Source organism: Mytilus californianus, unplaced genomic scaffold (assembly GCF_021869535.1).
Source record: "Mytilus californianus isolate M0D057914Y unplaced genomic scaffold, xbMytCali1.0.p SCAF_9, whole genome shotgun sequence".
Classification (NCBI taxonomy): domain Eukaryota; kingdom Metazoa; phylum Mollusca; class Bivalvia; order Mytilida; family Mytilidae; genus Mytilus; species Mytilus californianus.
In genome coordinates, this window is record NW_026262745.1 from 37,577,747 (window position 1) to 37,601,265 (window position 23,519).

Below are 23,519 nucleotides of genomic sequence, written 5' to 3' on the forward strand. Positions count from 1 at the left end.
GATGGTCACTTTGTGTCAAGTAGAAAGTATTACACACAAATTCAGGTCAAGAACATGTTAATGATATATGAATGTATTGTGCTTTGTACCAGACTGTCGCATTTTCAACATGGACCCAAAATTGACTGAAAACTTTTGCCACAAGATTTCTAGATAATTGTTTTGCTTATGTTTTCAGTTATGATACAAAACTGTCCAGCTCCTAATTGAAGATTTCCCTGTTACTACTTAGAATTAGGGGAAGATTTCCCTGTTATTACTAAGAATTAGGGGAAGAACAGTAGCAATAATCACACTGTTCTTTTCATTTATTGGAGGTTCTGGATAGAGGGAGGGTTTTCATCATTTTCTTTCTTTTTTCTCTCTATTCTTTTGTGCATTATTCTCCATTCTTTACACCCCATTTTTCTCTTTCCTTTATTTTTGGTCCATTGTTCTCTTTTCTGTAAACCTAATCCAGACTCATATATATGGTAAACCAATTTGTATCATCTAATTCCAGGACATCACTTCTCCTGTACGTCCACTAACAACATGTTGAATTCAACTTACATTAATGTTCTGCTTTATATATCCAATTTATGTCCTTAGTACTTGTCAAAATTTTTATAATATTTTAACCTTGCTACCTGAGGACCAGTCCCATCCCTATCCAAACCTTTCAAAGACACTGCCATACCTTATAATATTCTATTTCATCGTCTTTATTGGCTGAATACACTGGTAATCCAGCCAGGGCATGGTCTAAGTCCTTGGCGATGATCTTAACACCCTGGGCAGCCTTCACTTCTTTGTGATGTTCCCACTGAGACTACAAATAACAATAAAACATCATTATTACTAGGATTACTAAATTAATCAAGATTCTGTTTTCATTACAGTTATCTTCAGTTCTTCTTTTATTTGGAAATTAAGAATACTGTGGATTCATTTATTTTCGTGGGTACCAATTTTCTTGGATTCAGGAATAAAAAAAATTTTTTTTGTGGATATTTGATTTTGTGGTTTTGCCAAACTCTGCATACAAGCGTATAGAAAATTTGTACTGCACTGAGCATTTAAATATGCGGTTCAGCTTTAGCCATGAAATCCATGAAAAATTGGTATTCCTTGCATAATAATGAATCAACAGTATTGGATGTAAAAAGTTAAACAGCAATGAAAAGAAGAAAAATCTTAAACATATTTGCCTTTTCAAACTGCTCTTATTTTAATACTGCTTCTTGTTTCTTTCCAAATTTGGATTTTTACCTTGTCAATTCCAAAATTATTTTAGATGATTCTATTATTGCAAGAATTGCAACAGGATAGGTTTCACAGGATAGGATTCACAGGATAGGTTTTCACATAAAAAACGCATTTTGAGTTTTGATAACATTTTTTGTACAACATATACTGAATGCGCAATAATTAATCTCTTATTTGTGTCAATAATAAAATATAACACAAACACTTTTGAATTTACAGTGTCTTGTGAAGGCCAATTAAATCATTTTACCTTAACTCTTAACTCTTTCATAGGTTGTGGCATCAGAAGTCCACGGATTTGAGTAACGATTGGACCCTCTGTGCCAGGTACAATAACTGTATCACCTTCTTTCAGTTTTCCATTAACCAATATCACATCTACGGTAGTTCCTAAACCAGGCAAGGCTTTCACCTGAAAAAAAAACAGAAAAATAATCTTTTGAAATTCTGGGTACATGAAGGCTAGATATACCCATAAAATATTTCAATTTGTCATCGATATATTAAATCAAAATCAATCTATATAGCATCCAAGAAACTGATAAAATTATGAAATTTTTATGTTGATCAATGAACTATTGAATGATGTCAAGTTCAAGTAACAATTGTCATACAGACATGTGGTACCAATGAACTACTGAATGATGTAAAGATCAAGTAACAATTGTCATACAGACATGCGGTACCAATGAACTACTGAATGATGTCAAGTTCATGTAACAATTGTCATACAGACATGCGGTACCAATGAACTACTGAATGATGTCAAGTTCATGTAACAATTGTCATACAGACATGTGGTACCAATGAACTACTGAATGATGTCAAGTTCATGTAACATTTGTCATACAGACATGTGGTACCAATGAACTACTGAATGATGTCAAGTTCATGTAACAATTGTCATACAGACATGTGGTACCAATGAACTACTGAATGATGTCAAGTTCAAGTAACAATTGTCATACAGACATATGGTACCAATGAACTACTGAATGATGTCAAGTTCAAGTAACAATTGTCATACAGACATGTGGTACCAATGAACTACTGAATGATGTCAAGTTCAAGTAACAATTGTCATACAGACCTGTGGTACCAATGAACTACTGAATGATGTCAAGTTCAAGTAACAATTGTCATACAGACATGTGGTACCAATGAACTATTGAATGATGTCAAGTTCATGTAACAATTATCATACAGACATGTGGTACCAATGAACTACTGAATGATGTCAAGTTCATGTAACAATTGTCATACAGACATGTGGTACCAATGAACTACTGAATGATGTTAAGTTCATGTAACAATTGTCATACAGACATGTGGTACCAATGAACTACTGAATGATGTAAAGATCATGTAACAATTGTCATACAGACATGTGGTACCAATGAACTACTGAATGATGTCAAGTTCATGTAACAATTGTCATACAGACATGTGGTACCAATGAACTACTGAATGATGTCAAGTTCATGTAACAATTGTCATACAGACATGTGGTACCAATGAACTACTGAATGATGTCAAGTTCATGTAACAATTGTCATACAGACATGTGGTACCAATGAACTATTGAATGATGTCAAGTTCAAGTAACAGTTGTCATACAGACATGTGGTACCAATGAACTACTGAATGATGTCAAGTTCAAGTAACAATTGTCATACAGACATGTGGTACCAATGAACTACTGAATGATGTCAAGTTCTGTGGTACCAATGAACTACTGAGTGATGTAAAGATCATGTAACAATTGTCATACAGACATGTGGTACCAATGAACTACTGAATGATGTCAAGTTCATGTAACAATTGTCATACAGACATGTGGTACCAATGAACTATTGAATGATGTCAAGTTCATGTAACAGTTGTCATACAGACATGTGGTACCAATGAACTACTGAATGATGTCAAGTTCAAGTAACAATTGTCATACAGACATGTGGTACCAATGAACTATTGAATGATGTCAAGTTCATGTAACAATTGTCATACAGACATGTGGTACCAATGAACTACTGAATGATGTCAAGTTCAAGTAACAATTGTCATACAGACATGTGGTACCAATGAACTATTGAATGATGTCAAGTTCATGTAACAATTGTCATACAGACATGTGGTACCAATGAACTACTGAATGATGTCAAGTTCAAGTAACAATTGTCATACAGACATGTGGTACCAATGAACTACTGAATGATGTCAAGTTCATGTAACAATTGTCATACAGACATGTGGTACCAATGAACTATTGAATGATGTCAAGTTCATGTAACAATTGTCATACAGACATGTGGTACCAATGAACTACTGAATGATGTTGAATGATGTCAAGTTCTTGTAACAATTGTCATACAGACATGTGGTACCAATGAACTACTGAATGATGTTAAGTTCATGTAACAATTGTCATACAGACATGTGGTACCAATGAACTACTGAATGATGTCAAGTTCATGTAACAATTGTCATACAGACATGTGGTACCAATGAACTATTGAATGATGTCAAGTTCAAGTAACAGTTGTCATACAGACATGTGGTACCAATGAACTACTGAATGATGTCAAGTTCAAGTAACAATTGTCATACAGACATGTGGTACCAATGAACTACTGAATGATGTCAAGTTCTGTGGTACCAATGAACTACTGAGTGATGTAAAGATCATGTAACAATTGTCATACAGACATGTGGTACCAATGAACTACTGAATGATGTCACGTTCATGTAACAATTGTCATACAGACATGTGGTACCAATGAACTATTGAATGATGTCAAGTTCAAGTAACAATTGTCATACAGACATGTGGTACCAATGAACTACTGAATGATGTCAAGTTCAAGTAACAATTGTCATACAGACATGTGGTACCAATGAACTACTGAATGATGTAAAGATCATGTAACAATTGTCATACAGACATGTGGTACCAATGAACTACTGAATGATGTCAAGTTCATGTAACAATTGTCATACAGACATGTGGTACCAATGAACTACTGAATGATGTCAAGTTCAAGTAACAGTTGTCATACAGACATGTGGTACCAATGAACTACTGAATGATGTCAAGTTCAAGTAACAATTGTCATACAGACATGTGGTACCAATGAACTACTGAATGATGTCAAGTTCATGTAACAATTGTCATACAGACATGTGGTACCAATGAACTATTGAATGATGTCAAGTTCATGTAACAATTGTCATACAGACATGTGGTACCAATGAACTACTGAATGATGTCAAGTTCAAGTAACAATTGTCATACAGACATGTGGTACCAATGAACTATTGAATGATGTCAAGTTCATGTAATAATTGTCATACAGACATGTGGTACCAATGAACTATTGAATGATGTCAAGTTCATGTAACAATTGTCATACAGACATGTGGTACCAATGAACTACTGAATGATGTTAAGTTCAGGTAACAATTGTCATACAGACATGTGGTACCAATGAACTACTGAATGATGTCAAGTTCATGTAACAATTGTCATACAGACATGTGGTACCAATGAACTACTGAATGATGTCAAGTTCAAGTAACAATTGTCAGTTCATGTAACAATTGGCATACAAACATGTGGTACCAATGAACTACTGAATGATGTCAAGTTCATGTAACAATTGTCATACAGACATGTGGTACCAATGAACTACTGAATGATGTCAAGTTCAAGTAACAATTGTCATACAGACATGTGGAACCAATGAACTATTGAATGATGTCAAGTTCATGTAACAATTGTCATACAGACATGTGGTACCAATGAACTACTGAATGATGTCAAGTTCATGTAACAATTGTTATACAGACATGTGGTACCAATGAACTATTGAATGATGTCAAGTTCAAGTAACAGTTGTCATACAGACATGTGGTACCAATGAACTACTGAATGATGTCAAGTTCAAGTAACAATTGTCATACAGACATGTGGTACCAATGAACTATTGAATGATGTCAAGTTCTGTGGTACCAATGAACTACTGAGTGATGTAAAGATCATGTAACAATTGTCATACAGACATGTGGTACCAATGAACTACTGAATGATGTCAAGTTCATGTAACAATTGTCATACAGACATGTGGTACCAGTGAACTATTGAATGATGTCAAGTTCAAGTAACAATTGTCATACAGACATGTGGTACCAATGAACTACTGAATGATGTCAAGTTCAAGTAACAATTGTCATACAGACATGTGGTACCAATGAACTACTGAATGATGTAAAGATCATGTAACAATTGTCATACAGACATGTGGTACCAATGAACCACTGAATGATGTCAAGTTCAAGTAACAATTGTCATACAGACATGTGGTACCAATGAACTATTGAATGATGTCAAGTTCAAGTAACAATTGTCATACAGACATGTGGTACCAATGAACTACTGAATGATGTCAAGTTCAAGTAACAATTGTCATACAGACATGTGGTACCAATGAACTACTGAATGATGTCAAGTTCAAGTAACAATTGTCATACAGACATGTGGTACCAATGAACTATTGAATGATGTCAAGTTCATGTAACAATTGTCATACAGACATGTGGTACCAATGAACTACTGAATGATGTCAAGTTCATGTAACAATTGTCATACAGACATGTGGTACCAATGAACTACTGAATGATGTCAAGTTCATGTAACAATTGTCATACAGACATGTGGTACCAATGAACTACTGAATGATGTCAAGTTCATGTAACAATTGTCATACAGACATGTGGTACCAATGAACTACTGAATGATGTCAAGTTCATGTAACAATTGTCATACAGACATGTGGTACCAATGAACTACTGAATGATGTCAAGTTCAAGTAACAGTTGTCATACAGACATGTGGTACCAATGAACTACTGAATGATGTCAAGTTCAAGTAACAGTTGTCATACAGACATGTGGTACCAATGAACTACTGAATGATGTCAAGTTCATGTAACAATTGTCATACAGACATGTGGTACCAATGAACTACTGAATGATGTCAAGTTCATGTAACAATTGTCATACAGACATGTGGTACCAATGAACTACTGAATGATGTCAAGTTCAAGTAACAATTGTCATACAGACATGTGGTACCAATGAACTACTGAATGATGTCAAGTTCATGTAACAATTGTCATACAGACATGTGGTACCAATGAACTACTGAATGATGTCAAGTTCATGTAACAATTGTCATACAGACATGTGTACCACTATAGAAAGAATATAATTGACCTATTATTCACGTTAGACAGACATGTTCACCATACATTGATTTATTAGACTAAGTATAGTTGTCCTTTTCCTTATACTAACTAATAAGCTGACCTAAATTCTAATAAGTTAATGAACCATCAAAATGAGGTCAAGTACAACTGAAAATACATGCCAAATAGTAATTTCAGAGCATAAGACTTTATATGCAAGACATGGATTATGTAGCTTCCTATAACTATCTGAATACTAAACTTTGTACAAATAATAGATGTTGCTGCCATATCCAGACTAATAAACTTACTGATGTTCATTGCGAATAAAAAAAAAGAAGCAATTTAGGATATTGATGAGAAATCTATTGATATGAGAAACCATTGCTTAAGGTATGTAGAACATGGTATGTGGTATCAAATTTGGCAGTTTATAGGAAAACTTTGCATTACATGTGTTACATAGTTCTGATAAATTTTGGATACATGAAGTTAGGGCTTGTACTGGTAATCTTCTGGAGAAGAGCAAATCTTGATGTGATAAAAAAAACCCTGCTTAGCCCTTAAACAACACACTGAGTCTTTGATTTCAGAGCCAGGAATAGAACCTTTGACCTCCAGCATTCCAGATTAGCAGGCTAACACAAAACAACACTGGTAGTTGGCATAAAAAGTACTAAGTTGGTAATTTATTAGCATTAAAATGCAACAATCACCTAACTTTGGTACATTAAAAACTTTTATTGCATTTTTTCGTAGAACCAACTGTGGATTTAATTGTAAAGTTTTCATGAAGCCAAGGACAAATCAAAATAGAGCGAATAAGAATACATGTACGTACATGACCCGATCTATAACAAATTGTATAAAAGCATGCCATAGTAAATATCAATAAAATTATTTTCACTCTTAGAAATCGCATCAATTTATCAAACAAAATTCCATAACATTAGGGAAATGAAAGATGCTCATTAATTTTGTACTGAACAACATAGAAATCCTCTGTAACATCTTGTCAGTTAGAATCAAATATCATTAAAAGTGACATAAATATATCACAAAAAAAATCTTTTCAAGGCTCATCATTGAAATTATGCAAGTTCAAGCTGTGAATAAAAACATCTGGTTATATCTGAGGATATTATTTTGTACCTCATTTTTATTCTCTAAATACTGAAATTTAATACCAGAAAATTTTTTGTTAGATCTTATAAACAAATAAACCTTTTAAAATATTTGTAGCATATTTTATTGACAGAAGAAGAAAAAAATGAACTGGAAAACAACTGAGGTTGATGGTAAATAAGAAAGTTAGAATTCAACAAATCTTAACAAATGCAATTACTTAAACTTTAAATATTCATGTGCATCTTGTTATGACAGAATCATATATTCATGTGCATCTTAACATGACAGTATCATACATTCATGGGCATCTTGTTATGACAGAATCATATATTCATGTGCATCTTAACATGACAGTATCATACATTCATGGGCATCTTAACATGACAGTATCATATATTCATGTGCATCTTAACATGACAGTATCATATATTCATGGGCATCTTAACATGACAGTATCATATATTCATGTGCATCTTAACATGACAGTATCATATATTCATGGGCATCTTAACATGACAGTATCATATATTCATGTGCATCTTAACATGACAGTATCATATATTCATGGGCATCTTAACATGACAGTATCATATATTCATGTGCATCTTAACATGACAGTATCATATATTCATGTGCATCTTAACATGACAGTATCATATATTCATGTGCATCTTAACCTGTAAATGTTAACTTGACCATCAACAAAGACAATTTAACCTTTTTTATGACACATCAAGCTCTTGTGATACTAAATATCCATATCAAATAACATAACTATAATGTCCTTCAAGGAATTCAAAAGTATATTTGCCTTTCAGAAAAATAAATAAAAATGACAACCTTACTGACTATGGAGACTTCATTTAAAAGAAAAATGAAAGAGGGTCTTGATGAAAAGACCACTTAGTCTGCATTATTGAAAATTTATTTCATCTCATTTTAAAAACATTTCTTGACATTTAAGTCTCATTTCTTTCTATGTTAGCCTTATGGTCATCAATTCAATAATTTTTGGGTTATCCATTTCTTTTCACTATTTTACAAACATTATTCTCAATTCATAAAACCCCCATACACATAAAAAAAATTGTATTAATATCCAAACTCAAAGACCCTCCTAAATAATGACCAAAGATTAGCCTTGAATTTAATACAATTTTCTAAAGTTAATTTAACCCAGATCAGTATCTGGAGTTCCTGTCATGCGATAACCAAAGAATTTCTTTCAAATGGCCTAACTCTGAAAATTTCCACTCAATCACATGATTATGTGTCAATACTCTAGACTCCAGAGGGAATATTTCTGTGGTTTACAGAAAATATTATCATAACCATTTATATAATAGTGGTTTGCTATGCAATTTGATTTAATGAAAAACTCCTACAGATATCTAAATCTAGATCAGATTGAGTCAAGTTCAGCAGGTCGAATGCTACTAACCTTAATTATTGGATTTCATTTCCGGTGGAGGTTTAAATGTTTAAATAACAATAAGTCTGTATTCTGTACTTTGGAACAACAGATGATCAAAGATCACTTACATCAACCATATGTGCAGACATTAGAAGACCAACAAAATCAAAAGACAACTTCTGTCTCCAGTACAGATATAACTTATAATAAAAAAAAACACATTTTGCTTAAAAATCTTCCTAAAGACAACAGTAACAACTTCCTTCCTTAACATTTGCATCTTTTGCTTTATTTTTTTTATCTGTAAAACCTTCACTAAATAAAGATACACCACTGACATGATTCATATTATACATTTCCTAAATTTTCCATTGGTAAATTAAGAAATCATTAAGAAAGTAATTATAAGGATCCAACTCCCTCAGGCCTTAGTTGACTTCAGGTATAGTTGACCTTTAAGCTGGTTTGGGGTCCCTCAGACATAGTTGACCTTAGATGGTTTGGGCTCCCTCAGGCCTAGTTGACCTTAGATGGTTTGGGCTCCCTCAGGCCTAGTTGACCTTAGATGGTTTGGGCTCCCTCAGGCCTAGTTGACCTTAGATGGTTTGGGCACCCTCAGGCCTAGTTGACCTTAGATGGTTTGGGCTCTCTCAGGCCTAGTTGACCTTAGATGGTTTGGGCTCCCTCAGGCCTAGTTGACATTAAGATGGTTTGGGCTCCCTCAGGCCTAGTTGACCTTAGATTGTTAGGGCTCCATCAGGCCTAGTTGACCTTAGATGGTTTGGGCTCCCTCAGGCCTAGTTGACCTTAGATGGTTTGGGCTCCCTCAGGCCTAGTTGACCTTAGATGGTTTGGGCTCCCTCAGGCCTAGTTGACCTTAGATGGTTTGGGCTCCCTCAGGCCTAGTTGACCTTAGATGGTTTGGGCTACCTTAGGCCTAGTTGACCCTCGATGATTTGGGCTCCCTCAGGCCTAGTTGACCTTAGATTGTTAGGGCTATTCTGTTTTGCTTCTCTTTTGGTCATATAGCTCCTAAAGTACTTATTCATTCCTGGCTTTCAAATTTTTGGTTTCGTGTTTTCGTGATGAAGGTATTTCCAGAAAAGTACTTAGGACTCACCAAATTTATTTTCATTGTTAATAAATCTGCATGTGATACAGGTCAAGGATTTGTAGTTTCTTAAATGCCTTTTAACTTTTCCCATTAAAAATTTTGTTACAATCTGTTTGCCAATCTAACCAGGAGAAATTCCATTACACAATATTTAAGTTATAAACTAATTTCATAAAGAATATGTTAATCTAAGCTATCAGCAAGTGCATAAATTCTACAAAATACAGAACAATTTCTATAAATTTTCTATCCCAAAGTCATCAAACCTTTTATATAAATAGAAGGATTGGATAAGGCCATAAATAAAACCCAGAAGAGAATGTGAAGTATTTAATTGAATGTTGGTCCATTCAAATATAAGTGGATCATCCACTAGTTGACCTACTTAGGATGTTTAATTTACCAAAATTTAAATCCCCCTTCAATGACACTTCAGGGCAGACTTCCTAAACTTATTATCCAGGGACTTGGTTATTGACTTAGTATTCAGAAACATATGGAGGGAAAGAGCAAATAAAACAAAGTTTAATACAACAAAATACCACATTATCACAATAAAAGATTATTTTCTTCCCTAAAGGGATATTTCAAAATAATTCAGCCAATGACCGATTTCTTCACTATTTCTTTGACAGAATGCAAATAATAGTGTAATTGAGGATAAAATATAAGTCCAATGATCTATGTACTTTCTCTACCAACATCTGGTATTATCATATAAATCTTCCTCCCACAGAATTCTCTTTAATAATGTCTTGATTTGGAAAATTATGACTACAATCGATTCCAGTCGACCATTAATCTTCTATTTTTTTTTGTCATTTTCTCATATAAATTCATTCATTCTTTAATTTCTTTTCTTTTTTCTTTTTAACCAAATCTAAATTTTCAGAAAAATGCATATACAATGTATAAGTAATTAGTATCCATCTTTTTGATAATGGAATAAGCCCTTAAAGTACAACCAGATTACACATATGATATAAATTATGGTTCTCATAAATTATTTGTTGGAAAATGGTCTGATATATTTAGAAGTTTTAGATATAAAGCCTTTTAACTTTATGACTTTTATCACAAGAATATTAAAAGTACAAACTAAAGACACTCAGGTAATACCACCAAATGAAATATTCTGAACAAATTTCTCCAGAGTAACTGATACTTCCATCCCTCTTACGATACATGATATATCACAAACGTTTTGTTGTCTTTGAACTTGATCGTCCTCAAAGTATAAATTTTTAGGTAAAACACCTTATTTTCATGAGTTTTGACTTCTAGGTATTAAAAGTAGTAAAATCTATAGAAACCTAGATAAAAGTACTTATATAAAAGGTTAAAAAAAAACAGTTACAGGGGAATAACTTTGACTCTAATAGTAGATGGTAAAATATGTAATCAACTAATTACATTTAAAAAAAAATTATAATTATTATACTTTCACATAAATTGAAAACCCATATTGTACCCCTGCAGACACTCCTAACTGAATTAACTACTAGATTTTGATCCTGCCAGCATCTCCTGGACTGTTTTTCTAATATTCAATATTTCATAAGTTACATTAATCGATTGGAGCCTAGTTTCATTCATTAAATACCGCACCTTACAGACATAAAAATCAATTCTTCTCATTGAAGCTGTACATTCTCTACATTTATATTTGCTAATACATGATTAACTATGGTGTAAAATTCTCTCTGGATCTTATTGTAAATAGAATTATTGATTTGATAAAAGTTAGGAATCTAAAAAAAAAAAAAAAGTAGGACAAGTAGCCCTTCCCATTTCCTGTTTGTGTACAAGGTGGTTCACTCATACAAACAGAAAAATTCATTTAAAACACCCAGGTATCCTTGGAAAAGTGATAAAAACCTCATTCAGTATTGATTATCACCTGTCAGAGGGGTCAAAAGGTTATATATTTTCATTTTTCATCTGTCAAAATCACTTGAATACTCAATCTCTCTTTCAACCATTATATAAAATCTAATTTTGCAAGGAAATGATTATTTCGTCATTTCTTTCACACATTCATGCAACCATTTTGTAAATATTATTAAAAAAACACCTTTGATGTCCCCCTTAACTATTACATAATACTAACACTCAAATAATATTGTTGAAGATACTTAAAATGAGATTAAAGCCTTTTTACCAATAAATTTTCCCCATCCACTTCCTGGAGGGGTCCCTATAAGTGAGAGAAAATTTGGCTGATTAGCTCACTTTAATGTCAACCTTTTCATAGTCATGCTAATTTGATTAGGAAACACTCTTTGTTGGAGTAGGGAGACTTATGTAAAATCAGGCCAATTATAACTATCAATTTAACGAACAGGAAGTACACATTTGATGTACGTAGTACAAAATCCTCTTTAAGTGCTGAATTGTGAAATTCAAATATCACCTTGAGTCTCTTAAAACTCTTTAAACCTGAAACATATTGTGCAGTTGCGATAATATGGGAAATCTGGGAATAATTAATCCTAAACTTTTCAGAATTTCATGAAAATATGTTACAAAAAATCCCAGATTTTATCAAACACTGACTGTTAACAAGTACAGTTGAAAATCCTAGACACAAACAGATGAAAAAAGACAGTGAACTAAATCTTGGTCAAAAAGAAAAATCAAAACAAGCAATCAGCTTGAGCATGTAAAAGATCTTTGAAAATGGTTCATCTCTAGTACACGTTGATTTTTTATTAAACTAAAAAATATGGAATGTGCATGTAAGACATGGACGCTCTGTCTTTAAGATAATTCATACCCAATATTATTTTACCGGAAATTTGTGAATGTAGGTCATTATGACCAATTTACTATACTATATGTGAGGACTGTAGCATTGAAACATCATACATATACTATGATGTATCTCTGAGAACAATGATGTTGGTGTTTATATCTTCAGGGGCAAAAATTACATTCGAATCAGGATGAGAACATGTTAATGAGATATGTTTGTTTTGAACTAGACCAACATGCTGAGCTAGATTTTTAATATACTAGTTTACAAGGCAACAGTCTGCAGCAAGAATTGTCATCCTCACCGGAGAGATTATTCTGAATCATAAAGTCTTTGCTCTAACTCCTAAATGCTGACTGCTTGGTGTAGAAGCAGCAAAAACCAATTTTAGGTCACAGGGATCAAAATCATGACTTCCTGCACTCGAACAAACCCACTTGAGCATCAAATGAAGGTTATAGTCACTCAAATGTTGCACTATTACATGAGATTCGTAGTAGTCAGAAATGGATAACATAAGAACATTTGTATAGAGCTAACTCAATTCTAGTTGATGCTTTTCTCCAGCATACACACATGATGAAAAACAAAAAGGGGGTGGGGTTGAAAACACACAACAGTCTATGATAATAAAACATGATGTAAAATGTAAAGGCATTTTTCACAATCATTTTTTTTGACATGGCAATCTATCTAAAGTAAAATTTCTTATGCCTCTACATCTATAAAAATATCTCTTTTGAAAATTTGTATTGCTAAACGTATATTCATGAAATAGGTACATCTCTTCCCTTTTGATATTCAGGAAACAGGTACAGGTGTTGACTTTCCCTGAATTTGATTTATCATTAAAAGCTTTAAAATGATTTCCAACTTGATTACTCCTATCTCAAGTAATTTTGTATTCACAGGAAATAGCAATTATAATCCTCTGAAAATAAATTAAAAAAGAAACTGCTAATACTGTAACATGTTACAAGGGAGGCAACTCTATCTCAATTTCTTACTTTGAATGTCTGTGTTGGCAGGTAGACAATCATAAATGAAATTAAAAAAGAACTAATTGATACCACAACTGTAGTTTTAAAGATACAAGGTAGTCATCAAAGATGGCATAATTCCATAACTACAATGAATTCATATTCAGAAATGGTGGCCCATCAAGGGATTGTATCTTTTATACTTTATGATGCATACACTAGGATACTCTAAATCAGTCCATAGTAAGACAAAAAAGACATGTCTCCTCTTGCTTCAAAACAAAACTATTAGTCTAACTAATGAATAAGGATACAAATGATATGAGTAAGTTTTATTGTTTGTTTGTCTGTTGGTGTGTTACCTATAGGATGTACACAACATAAATCTCATGAATTACAAATAAATCAGCACTTTATGTTCAGCAGTTTGCAGCACACATCAGTCTGTACCATTAGTATAGACAATTAATTCCATCACACATTTTTACTTGATGGTAGTGTTTTCAATAAACTATATTAGCCTGATCCTAGCCTAAATTTGGAATTGTATAATTGATATTCAGACATATATTTATTGGTATTTGTTAATTTTGTCTAAACACCTGACAAAATGCAGGTTCCAAGATTTGATTGAAATTGTATGATATTGGAATCATACTGGAATTTATATTCCTGCATAATAGCAAATATTGCACTGATACGCTTTTTTTATATGCAGCAATTTCTGTCGTAGTGCAGTCTAAATGTGATCACACTTGGGCTTTTTTATAATATATATTAAAAGACAAGAGTGCACACACTGAAATGTCTCGCCTGCTTTACTGACCATTGATTTTATGTTAAAAGTCTTAAAGATAAAGGTTTTACTACAAGTATCACATAAACTTAACATTTTTAAAGATCCCTGATAATGAGGTCAAGGTCAGATAAATCCTGTCAGTCAGCCATGTACACCTTACAATCATTTCATACACCAAATATAGTTCACCTATAGCTTATAGTGCTTGGAAAACAGAACAAAACACAAAAAAATAACATTGACCAATAAACCATGAAAATGAGGTTGAGGTTAAATGAAACCTGCCAGACTGACAGGTACTCCTTATAATCATGCCATACACCAAATATAGTTGACCTATTGCTTAAAGTACTTGTAAAACAGACCAAAATACAAAAACTTAACATTGACCAATGAACCATGAAAATGGGGTAAGGTCAGATGAAACCTGCCAGACTTTCATCTAACCCTTACAATTATTCCATACACCACATATAGTTGACCTACTGCTTATAGTATCAGAGAAAGGGACCTAATCACGTAACTTTAACCTTGACCACTGATCCATGAAATGAGGTCGAGGACAGGTGAACCCTGTCTGTTGGGACATTTAGACGTTGCAAGGAACCCATATACCAAATATAGTTATCCTATTACTCATAACAAGTAAGAAATTAACATGACAAAAAAACTAAATTTTTTTTTTCAAGCAGTCGCTGAATCATGAAAATGACGTCAAGGACAATGAACATATTACAGACAGAAACTTCGTAGCATAAGGTTTCTGCATACAAGGTATGAAGAATCCAGGTCTTCTACCTTCTGAAATATAAAGCTTTATGCAATTAGTTTACTCCGCCACTGCCAGATAGTAATATCTATGTCTCGCATACTGTGACTTTCATCGCAGGCGAGTCAAAAATGGTTTTTGTTGTTATTCTTTATCTTAGCAATGTTTAGAAGGTCTTAAGTGATGAACTTTAAGCACATCCTAACACCAAGGTCAAGACTTCACCAGTGACACTAAATTCTAAAAATTCTTAATGACAATGACCTCACTGACCTTAGAACTTCTTAACAACAATTTTAATTATAAACAAAGAACATATGGGTATTTCAATGCATTTTTAGATTAAATTATGGACTAATCAGAGGCACTAGGGTAAAACTACATCAATTAATTTGAATTTGTCATTTTCCTGTTTTGTTTGGTTTGCCATGCACATTGCAAAGTAAAGACAAGTGTTACATTTCTGGTGACTTGATATAAACCTCTGTGTTCAGTTTTTTGATAAGATCCCCCTTTTTTTATCATAATAGACCATTGATATTTTATAACAGGAATGCAGCTGCATTAGCTTAAAAATCTACTCAGTCATGCTGAATGACATTTTACACTGTTCACACATTCTAGCTTTTGATTGATTGTGACATTAAAGAAGTATTCATGGTAGACCATTAATATATTGTATGCTACAGAATTAGCATAAATTTGAATTTGTCATCTTTTTTCATTCTCATCCACTCTTTTATCTACAGCTTGAGTGCTGTCTACAAAAGATTGACCCTAGCTTTCCCAAGGTTTTAAAGAAAACAAACCATGCAAGACATTGTTACTATTTTTATTAAACTGGTTCCATATCAGTTGCTCCATGGATGCCATATCATATACAGTCGTGGCAACTTCAAGAGGGAAAATTGTCTAACAACTATTTGTGTTAAACTTGGTAAAAAAATGGTAATAGAGATTTATACTAGTGCCATAGAGCCTAAAAGTGTTAATGTTTATATGGTAATTTATAGCTACCAGTAACATCAAACTGAGGAAACTGTTTATCATTAACATTATTTTAACAAAATAGTTATTGTTAATCATGTTGGATGCCCTTTATACCTTCATATAAAACTTACAAAGTATGATAATTTAGACACGGCAGGTAGCTCCATAACCATTTCGTATGAAATAGTAATTGTTTAGCAAAAGTCCTTCATTATGAGGCAGAACTTTGAAAATGAATTTAAAGAAGCAACATTAAAAATCAAGACTCTTAGTCCTCCTAGCCCCATGGATCTCAAAATATCAAATCTGTTAGAAATATGCATTGACATATGAAATCTAAAGGGCAATAAAATGCTTCGCTGGGGCGCAGCTTGATACGACCGCAGAGGTCGAACCCTGAACAGTTGGGGCAAGTATGGACACAACATTCAAGCTTGATACAGCTCTGAATTTGGATTGTTATTAAATATTTGACACAGCATAGGTTTCTGACACAGAAAGAATGTGGTCTAAGAACTTGAATTTTTTTAATTTACCTATTATGGTCCAATGTCCAAAATCAAAATACATGGTTAGATTCAGCATATCAAAGAACCCCATATATTCAATTTTTGTTAAAATCAAACAAAGTTTAATTTTGGACCCCAACTTGGACAAACTTGAAAACTGGGCCCATAATAAAAAATCTAAACACATGTTTAGATTCAGCATATCAAAGAACCCCAAGAATTCAATTTTTGCTAAAATCAAACTAAGTTTAATTTTGGACCCTTTGGACCTTAATGTAGACCAATTTAAAAAACGGGACTTAAAATTAAAAATCTAAATACACGGTTAGATTTGGAATATCAAAGAACCCCAATAATTCAATTTTTGATGAAATCAAACAAAGTTTAATTTTGGACCCTTTTGACCTCAATATGAACCAATTTGATAGCGGGGCCCACAAATAAAAAATCTAAATTCATGGTTAGATTCAGCATATCAAAGAACCCCATATATTCAATTTTTGTTGAAATCAAAAAAAGTATAATTTTGGACCCCAACTTGGACCAACTTGAAAACTGGGCCCATAATCAAAAATCTAAACACATGTTTAGATTCAGCATATCAAAGAACCCCAAGAATTCAATTTTTGTTAAAATCAAACTAAGTTTAATTTTGGACCCTTTAGACCTCAATGAAGACCAATTTAAAAAACGGGACCCAAATTAAAAATCTAAAAACATGGTTAGATTTGGCATATCAAAGAACCCCAATAATTCAATTTTCGATGAAATCAAACAAAGTTTAATTTTGGACCCTTTTGACCTCAATATGAACCAATTTGATAGCCGGGCCTACAAATAAAAAATCTAAATACATGGTTAGATTCAGCATATCAAAGAACCTCATATATTCAATTTTTGTTGAAATCAAACAAAGTTTAATTTTGGACCCCAATTTGGATCAACTTGAAAACTGGGCCCATAATCAAAAATCTAAATACATATTTAGATTCAGCATATCAAAGAACCCCATGTATTCAATTTTTGTTGAAATCAAACAAAGTTTAAATACTGGACCCTATCTTGGACCAACTTGAAAACTGGGCCCATCATCAAAAATCTAAACACATGTTTAGATTCAGCAAATCAAAGAACCCCAAGAATTCAATTTTTGTTAAAATCAAACTAAGTTTAATTTGGACCCTTTGGACCTCAATGTAGACCAATTTAAAAAACAGGACCCAAAATTAAAAACCTAAATACACAGTTAGATTTGGAATATCAAAGAACCCCAATAATTCAATTTTAGATGAAATCAAACAAAGTTTAATTTTGGACCCTTTTGACCTCAATATGAACCAATTAGATAACAGGGTCCACAAATAAAAAATCTAAATACATGGTTAGATTCAGCATATCAAAGAACCCCATATATTCAATTTTTGTTGAAATCAAACAAAGTTTAATTTTGGACCCCAATTTGGACCAACTTGAAAACTGGGCCAAAAATCAAAAATCTAAATACATGTTTAGATTCAGCATATCAAAGAACCTCATATATTCAATTTTTGCTAAAATCAAACAAAGTTTAATTTTGGACCCTTTGGACATTAATGTAGACCAATTTGAAAACTGGACCCAAAATTAAAAATCTAAATACACTGTTAGATTCGGCATAACAAATAAATAAATGTGATCAAAGATTTTACAAATCTAATGCGCCATACTGTGCAATTAAAGATTACTTCTTGAAATTTTTCAGTATTTGAAATTTGAAAAAAAAATAATATTTGAAGAATAATTCTTTTTAATTTCTGAAATCTGAAATGAGAAAAAATTGGCCCCCCACAATTTCTTTTTATCCCCCCCCCCCCCCTTTTTCCCCCAAAAAAATTCTTTCCCTCAAGATATGGTCATAATCTCAATTCAAATTTCCAATGGAGTTGGCAACCATAATTACCCATTTAAATTTACCATAGTGCTAACTTAATCTATTTTATAATAGAATTAATAAAAATATAGTGTCAAATCTTTCATATGGATTTTTTTGTAAAAAAAAAAGATGAAAACATTTGCAGATATTTTTACTGGTCTTCCTTTATAAATATGCATTTCTTTAAACATAATTTAAAAGCAGTGTAAGGGAAGTAACCAAAACGTTGTATTTGGATTACCTCCCTTACACTGTTTTAGATTATCTTTATTGTTCATTAACCATTACTTTATACATAATTTAAAAGCAGTGTAAGGGAGATAATTTCAATGATGTATTTGATTTATCTCCCTTACACTGCTTTAAATTATGTTTTGTACTAAAGTATTTGTCCATTAACCAGGACAACCTTGTTTTTCCCCCTTTTTTGCCCCTAATTCCTAAACGGTTTGAGCCATAACCCCCCAAAGCAAATCCTAACCATCCCTTTGTGGTATGGAAACTTGTAGTATAATTTCAGAGAGATCCATACACCATTCCACAGTTATTGTCTGGAAACTAGAAAATGCTCATTTTTGGCCCCTTTTTGGCCCCTAATTCCTTAACTGTTGGTACCATAACCCCCAAAATCAATCCCAACCTTCCTTTTGTGGTATTTAACCTTATGGTCAAATTTCAAAAAGATCCATTCACTTAAACTAAAGTTAGAGTGCGAAAACCAATATGTATTCGGACGACGACGCCGGATGACGACGACGACGACGACGACGCCAACGTCATACCAATATACGACCACAAAAATTTTTTTGCGGTCGTATAAAAACATTCAGATAGTCTTTAAAATCAAAATTTTGGGCTTTAACATTCAATATCATAGAAACATTTTTGTTTCTTTGGGCCTCTTGTTTGAAGACAGACAATAGAAGCAGCATTAACTCCTGACAGGTGCCAATAAAATGCTCCACAGGGAGCAGCTTGATACGACCGCAGAGGTTGAACCCTGAACAGTTGGGGCAAGTATGGACACAACATTCAAGCTTGATACAGCTCTGAATTTGGATTGTGATTAAATATTTGACACAGCATAGGTTACTGACACAGAATGAATGTGGTCTAAGAACTTAAAAATTTTAAATTGGACATTCACCTATTATGGTCCAATATCCAAAATCTAAATACATGGTTAGATTCAGCATATCAAAGAACCCCAAGAATTCAATTTTTGATGAAATCAAACAAAGTTTAATTTAGGACCCTTTTGACCTCAATGTGGACAAAGTTGATAACGGGGCCCAAAAATCAAAAATCTAAATACATGGTTAGATTCAGCATATCAAAGAACCCCATATATTCAATTTTTGTTGAAATCAAACAAAGTTTAATTTTGGACCCCGATTTGGACCAACTTGAAAACTGGGCCCATAATCAAAAATTTAAATACATGTTTAGATTCAGCATATCAAAGAACCCTAAGAATTCAATTTTTGTTAAAATCAAACTTAGTTTAATTTTGGACCCTTTGGACCTTAATGTAGACCAATTTGAAAACGGAACCAAAAATAAAGAATCTAAATACACGGTTAGATTCGGCATATCAAAGAACCCCAATAATTCAATTTTTGATGAAATCAAACAAAGTTTAATTTTGGACCCTTTGGACCTCAATGTGGACCAATTTAAAAACGGGGCCCAATATCCAAAAACTTAATACACGGTTAGATTCAGCACATTAAAGAACCCCAAGAATTCAAGAATAAAACCCCATTGAAATTGGTCAAGAAATAAGCAATTTATACGAAGTATCTTCTTTTGCACAATACTGTGCAATTGAATATTTCTTGCTATTGCGCAATACTGTACAATTGACAATTTCTTGCTATTGCGCAATATTGTGCTATTGGATATTTCTTGCTATTGCGCAATACTGTGCAATTGAAGATTTCTTGCTATTGCGCAATACTGTGCAATGGAAGATTTCTTGCTATTGTGCAATACTGTGCAATTGAAAATTTCTTGCTATTGCACAATACTTATTATATAATAATTTACACATCCTGTTTGGTGTGTATCTCCTACCATATCATTATTATTTGCTTTTAAATATAAATCAGAAATAACCAACTTAAAATGGAAAATTTTAAAAGAAAAAAAATGAAAAAAAAAAATCCCCCCCCCCCAAATTTTTGGAAACCCCTTATGATTCATCACCCCCAAACTCAATCCCAGCCTTCCCTTTGTGGTATGGAACCTTGCAGTACAATTTCAGAGAGATCCATACACTTGAACACAAGTTATTGTCCTGAAACTAGAAAAATGCTTGTTTTTTTCCCCTTTTTGGCCCCTAATTCCTAAAATTTTGAGGCAATTACCCAAAATATCAATCCCAGCCTTCCCTTTTTGGTATGGTACCTTGCAGTACAATTTCAGAGAGATCCATACACTTGAACACAAGTAATTGTCTGGAAACTAGAAAAATGCTATTTTTGGCCCCTTTTTGGCCCCTTATTCCTAAACGTTTTGGGCAATTACCCCCAAACTCAATTCCAGCTTTCCCTTTGTGATATGGAACCTTGTAGTTCATTTTCAGAAAGATCCATACACTTACACACAAGTTATTATCATGAAACTAGAAAAATGCTTGTTTTTTGCCCCTTTTTTGGCCCCTAATTCCTAAAATTTTGAGGCAATTACCCCCAAAATCAATCCCAGCACTCCCTTTGAGATATGGAACCTTGTGGTACAATGTCAGAGAGATCCATACACTAACACACAAGTTATGTCTGGAATTTACAAAAATGCTTATTTTTGGCCCCTTTTTGGCCCCTAATTCCTTAACTGTTGGTACCATAACCCCCAAAATCAATCCCAACCTTCCTTTTGTGGTATTGAACCTTATGGTAAAATTTCATAGAGATCCATTTACTTAAACTAAAGTTAGAGTGCGAAAAACCAATGTGTCTTCGGACGACGCCAGACGACGACGACGACGACGACAACGCCAACGTCATACCAATATACGACCAAAAATTTTTTAATTTTTGCGGTCGTATAAAAACCATATTGACACATTCATACTACAATGTTTTTCAAGTAACACAACAAACTTCAAAGATTGTATAAATAACACAGTAGAATTTTCTATAAAACTAAAAATATGACCTACCTCCATAGCAGTAGCTTGCAGTTCCTCTGAGTAAGCTAAACGTTTGGCCAGCAGAGTTTGGCAAAGGGAACAGATCAATGCTATAAGATTTCCCATACCATCTCCTGAGTGGGCTGATGTAGGTATTAGAGAAATATATTCTTTTGGATTTTTGTTTTCATAAAATAAAGCTGTATTCAATCCCTGGAAAAGAAAAAACATATTCCATAACTTACATTCATTTCAAATATATATTGAGACAGAGTCTCTAGAAAACTTTTCAATTGACTGGATATTTTTTTATTCAATCCGTTTTTTAATCTCATTTGCAATTTACAGACATCAAGGCAAACCAAAATATATAGGTATTGGCTGTTTTAATGAGTTCTACCCTCACATTTATTTTTTGAAATGGTCATCATCAATATATGACTGTTTCGAAAACCATGACAGAGTTCCCAAAATGTGGTGGTGGGAAGGTCCTGACCACCAAAATTTGGCAAAGGACAGACTTAATTTTGGTATTTTGCAATAGAAATAATAGTGAGGACCAGTCAATTTTCTTCAAGGATCACCAGGAGAAAAAAGATTCTGTGAACTTTCGTCGCAGGCAATACAAAAACAGAATTTTTCATGATAAATTAAAAATAAATGGGGAATGTGTCCATGGGACACAGATAATGCCCCCGCTTGCATATCATATAAAGTTATAAAGGGACATAACTGAAGATCAGTAAAAGTGACTCTACCCAAATTTGTCCTTGGTCTGAGTTTTCTGGTAATAAGTATTGTGTATAAGTTTCATAACATTTGGTTAAGGCAAACTTAAGTTAGAGAACAGAAACGAAAAAATTCAGCAATTTTTCCCTTTGTAAAGGGGCATAACTCTAGAAAGGTTAAAATGATGCCACCAAAATTCAAACTTGATCTGTGTTTTATGGTAATAAGCATTGTTTATAAGTTTCATAACATTTGGTTGAGGCTAACTTAAGAGAAAGGAAATGAAAAATTCAGCAATTTTTCCCTTTGTTAAGGGACATAACTCTAGAAAGGTTAAAATGACGCCACCAAAATTCAAACTTGATCTGTGTTTTGTGGTAATAAGCAATGTGTATAAGTTTCATAACATTTGGTTGAGGCAAACTAAAGTTAGAGAACGGAAACGAAAAATTCAGCAATTTTTCCATTTGTAAAGGGGCATAACTCTAAAACAGTTTAAGTGACGCCACCAAAATTCAAATTTGATCTGTGTTTTGTGGTAATAAGCATTTCGTATAAGTTTCATAACATTTGGTTGAGGCAAACTAAAGTTAGAGAACGGAAACCAACTTTGGGATGTATGGACGGACAAGGGTAAAACTTAATGCCCCCTCCGCTATGGCAGGGGCATAAAAATTAAAATTCTGATTTATAAGGGGAGATAATTCGGATAATTCAGTAGTAAAATGCACTGTCAATTGTTTTATTTTGTTATGCAGCAACAAAACATTTATGATGACACCATTTTATCTTCTAT

General features: G+C 33.1%; 1 protein-coding gene and 1 long non-coding RNA gene across 3 annotated transcripts in view; both read right to left on the minus strand.

Moving 5' to 3' along the window:
- The window catches only part of LOC127716699 (eukaryotic translation initiation factor 5B-like), a 90,904-nt gene that overhangs the window by 27,162 nt on the left and 40,223 nt on the right, over positions 1-23,519 (minus strand). The window contains exons 19-21 of the mRNA XM_052222930.1: positions 22,025-22,207; positions 1,499-1,660; positions 680-811 (exon numbers count right to left, since the gene is read on the minus strand). Of these exons, the coding sequence (XP_052078890.1) occupies positions 680-811; positions 1,499-1,660; positions 22,025-22,207 (477 nt within the window). The remainder of the gene's footprint in view (positions 1-679; positions 812-1,498; positions 1,661-22,024; positions 22,208-23,519) is intronic.
- On the minus strand, positions 9,105-11,049 carry LOC127716711 (uncharacterized). Of its 2 annotated transcripts, none has more exons than XR_007989090.1 (3): positions 9,805-11,049; positions 9,699-9,769; positions 9,105-9,628 (listed from the first exon to the last, which is right to left on the minus strand). It is a non-coding gene; the product is annotated as an uncharacterized LOC127716711 (long non-coding RNA). The 2 variants fall into 2 exon arrangements; XR_007989091.1 differs by having other exon boundaries at positions 9,664-9,769.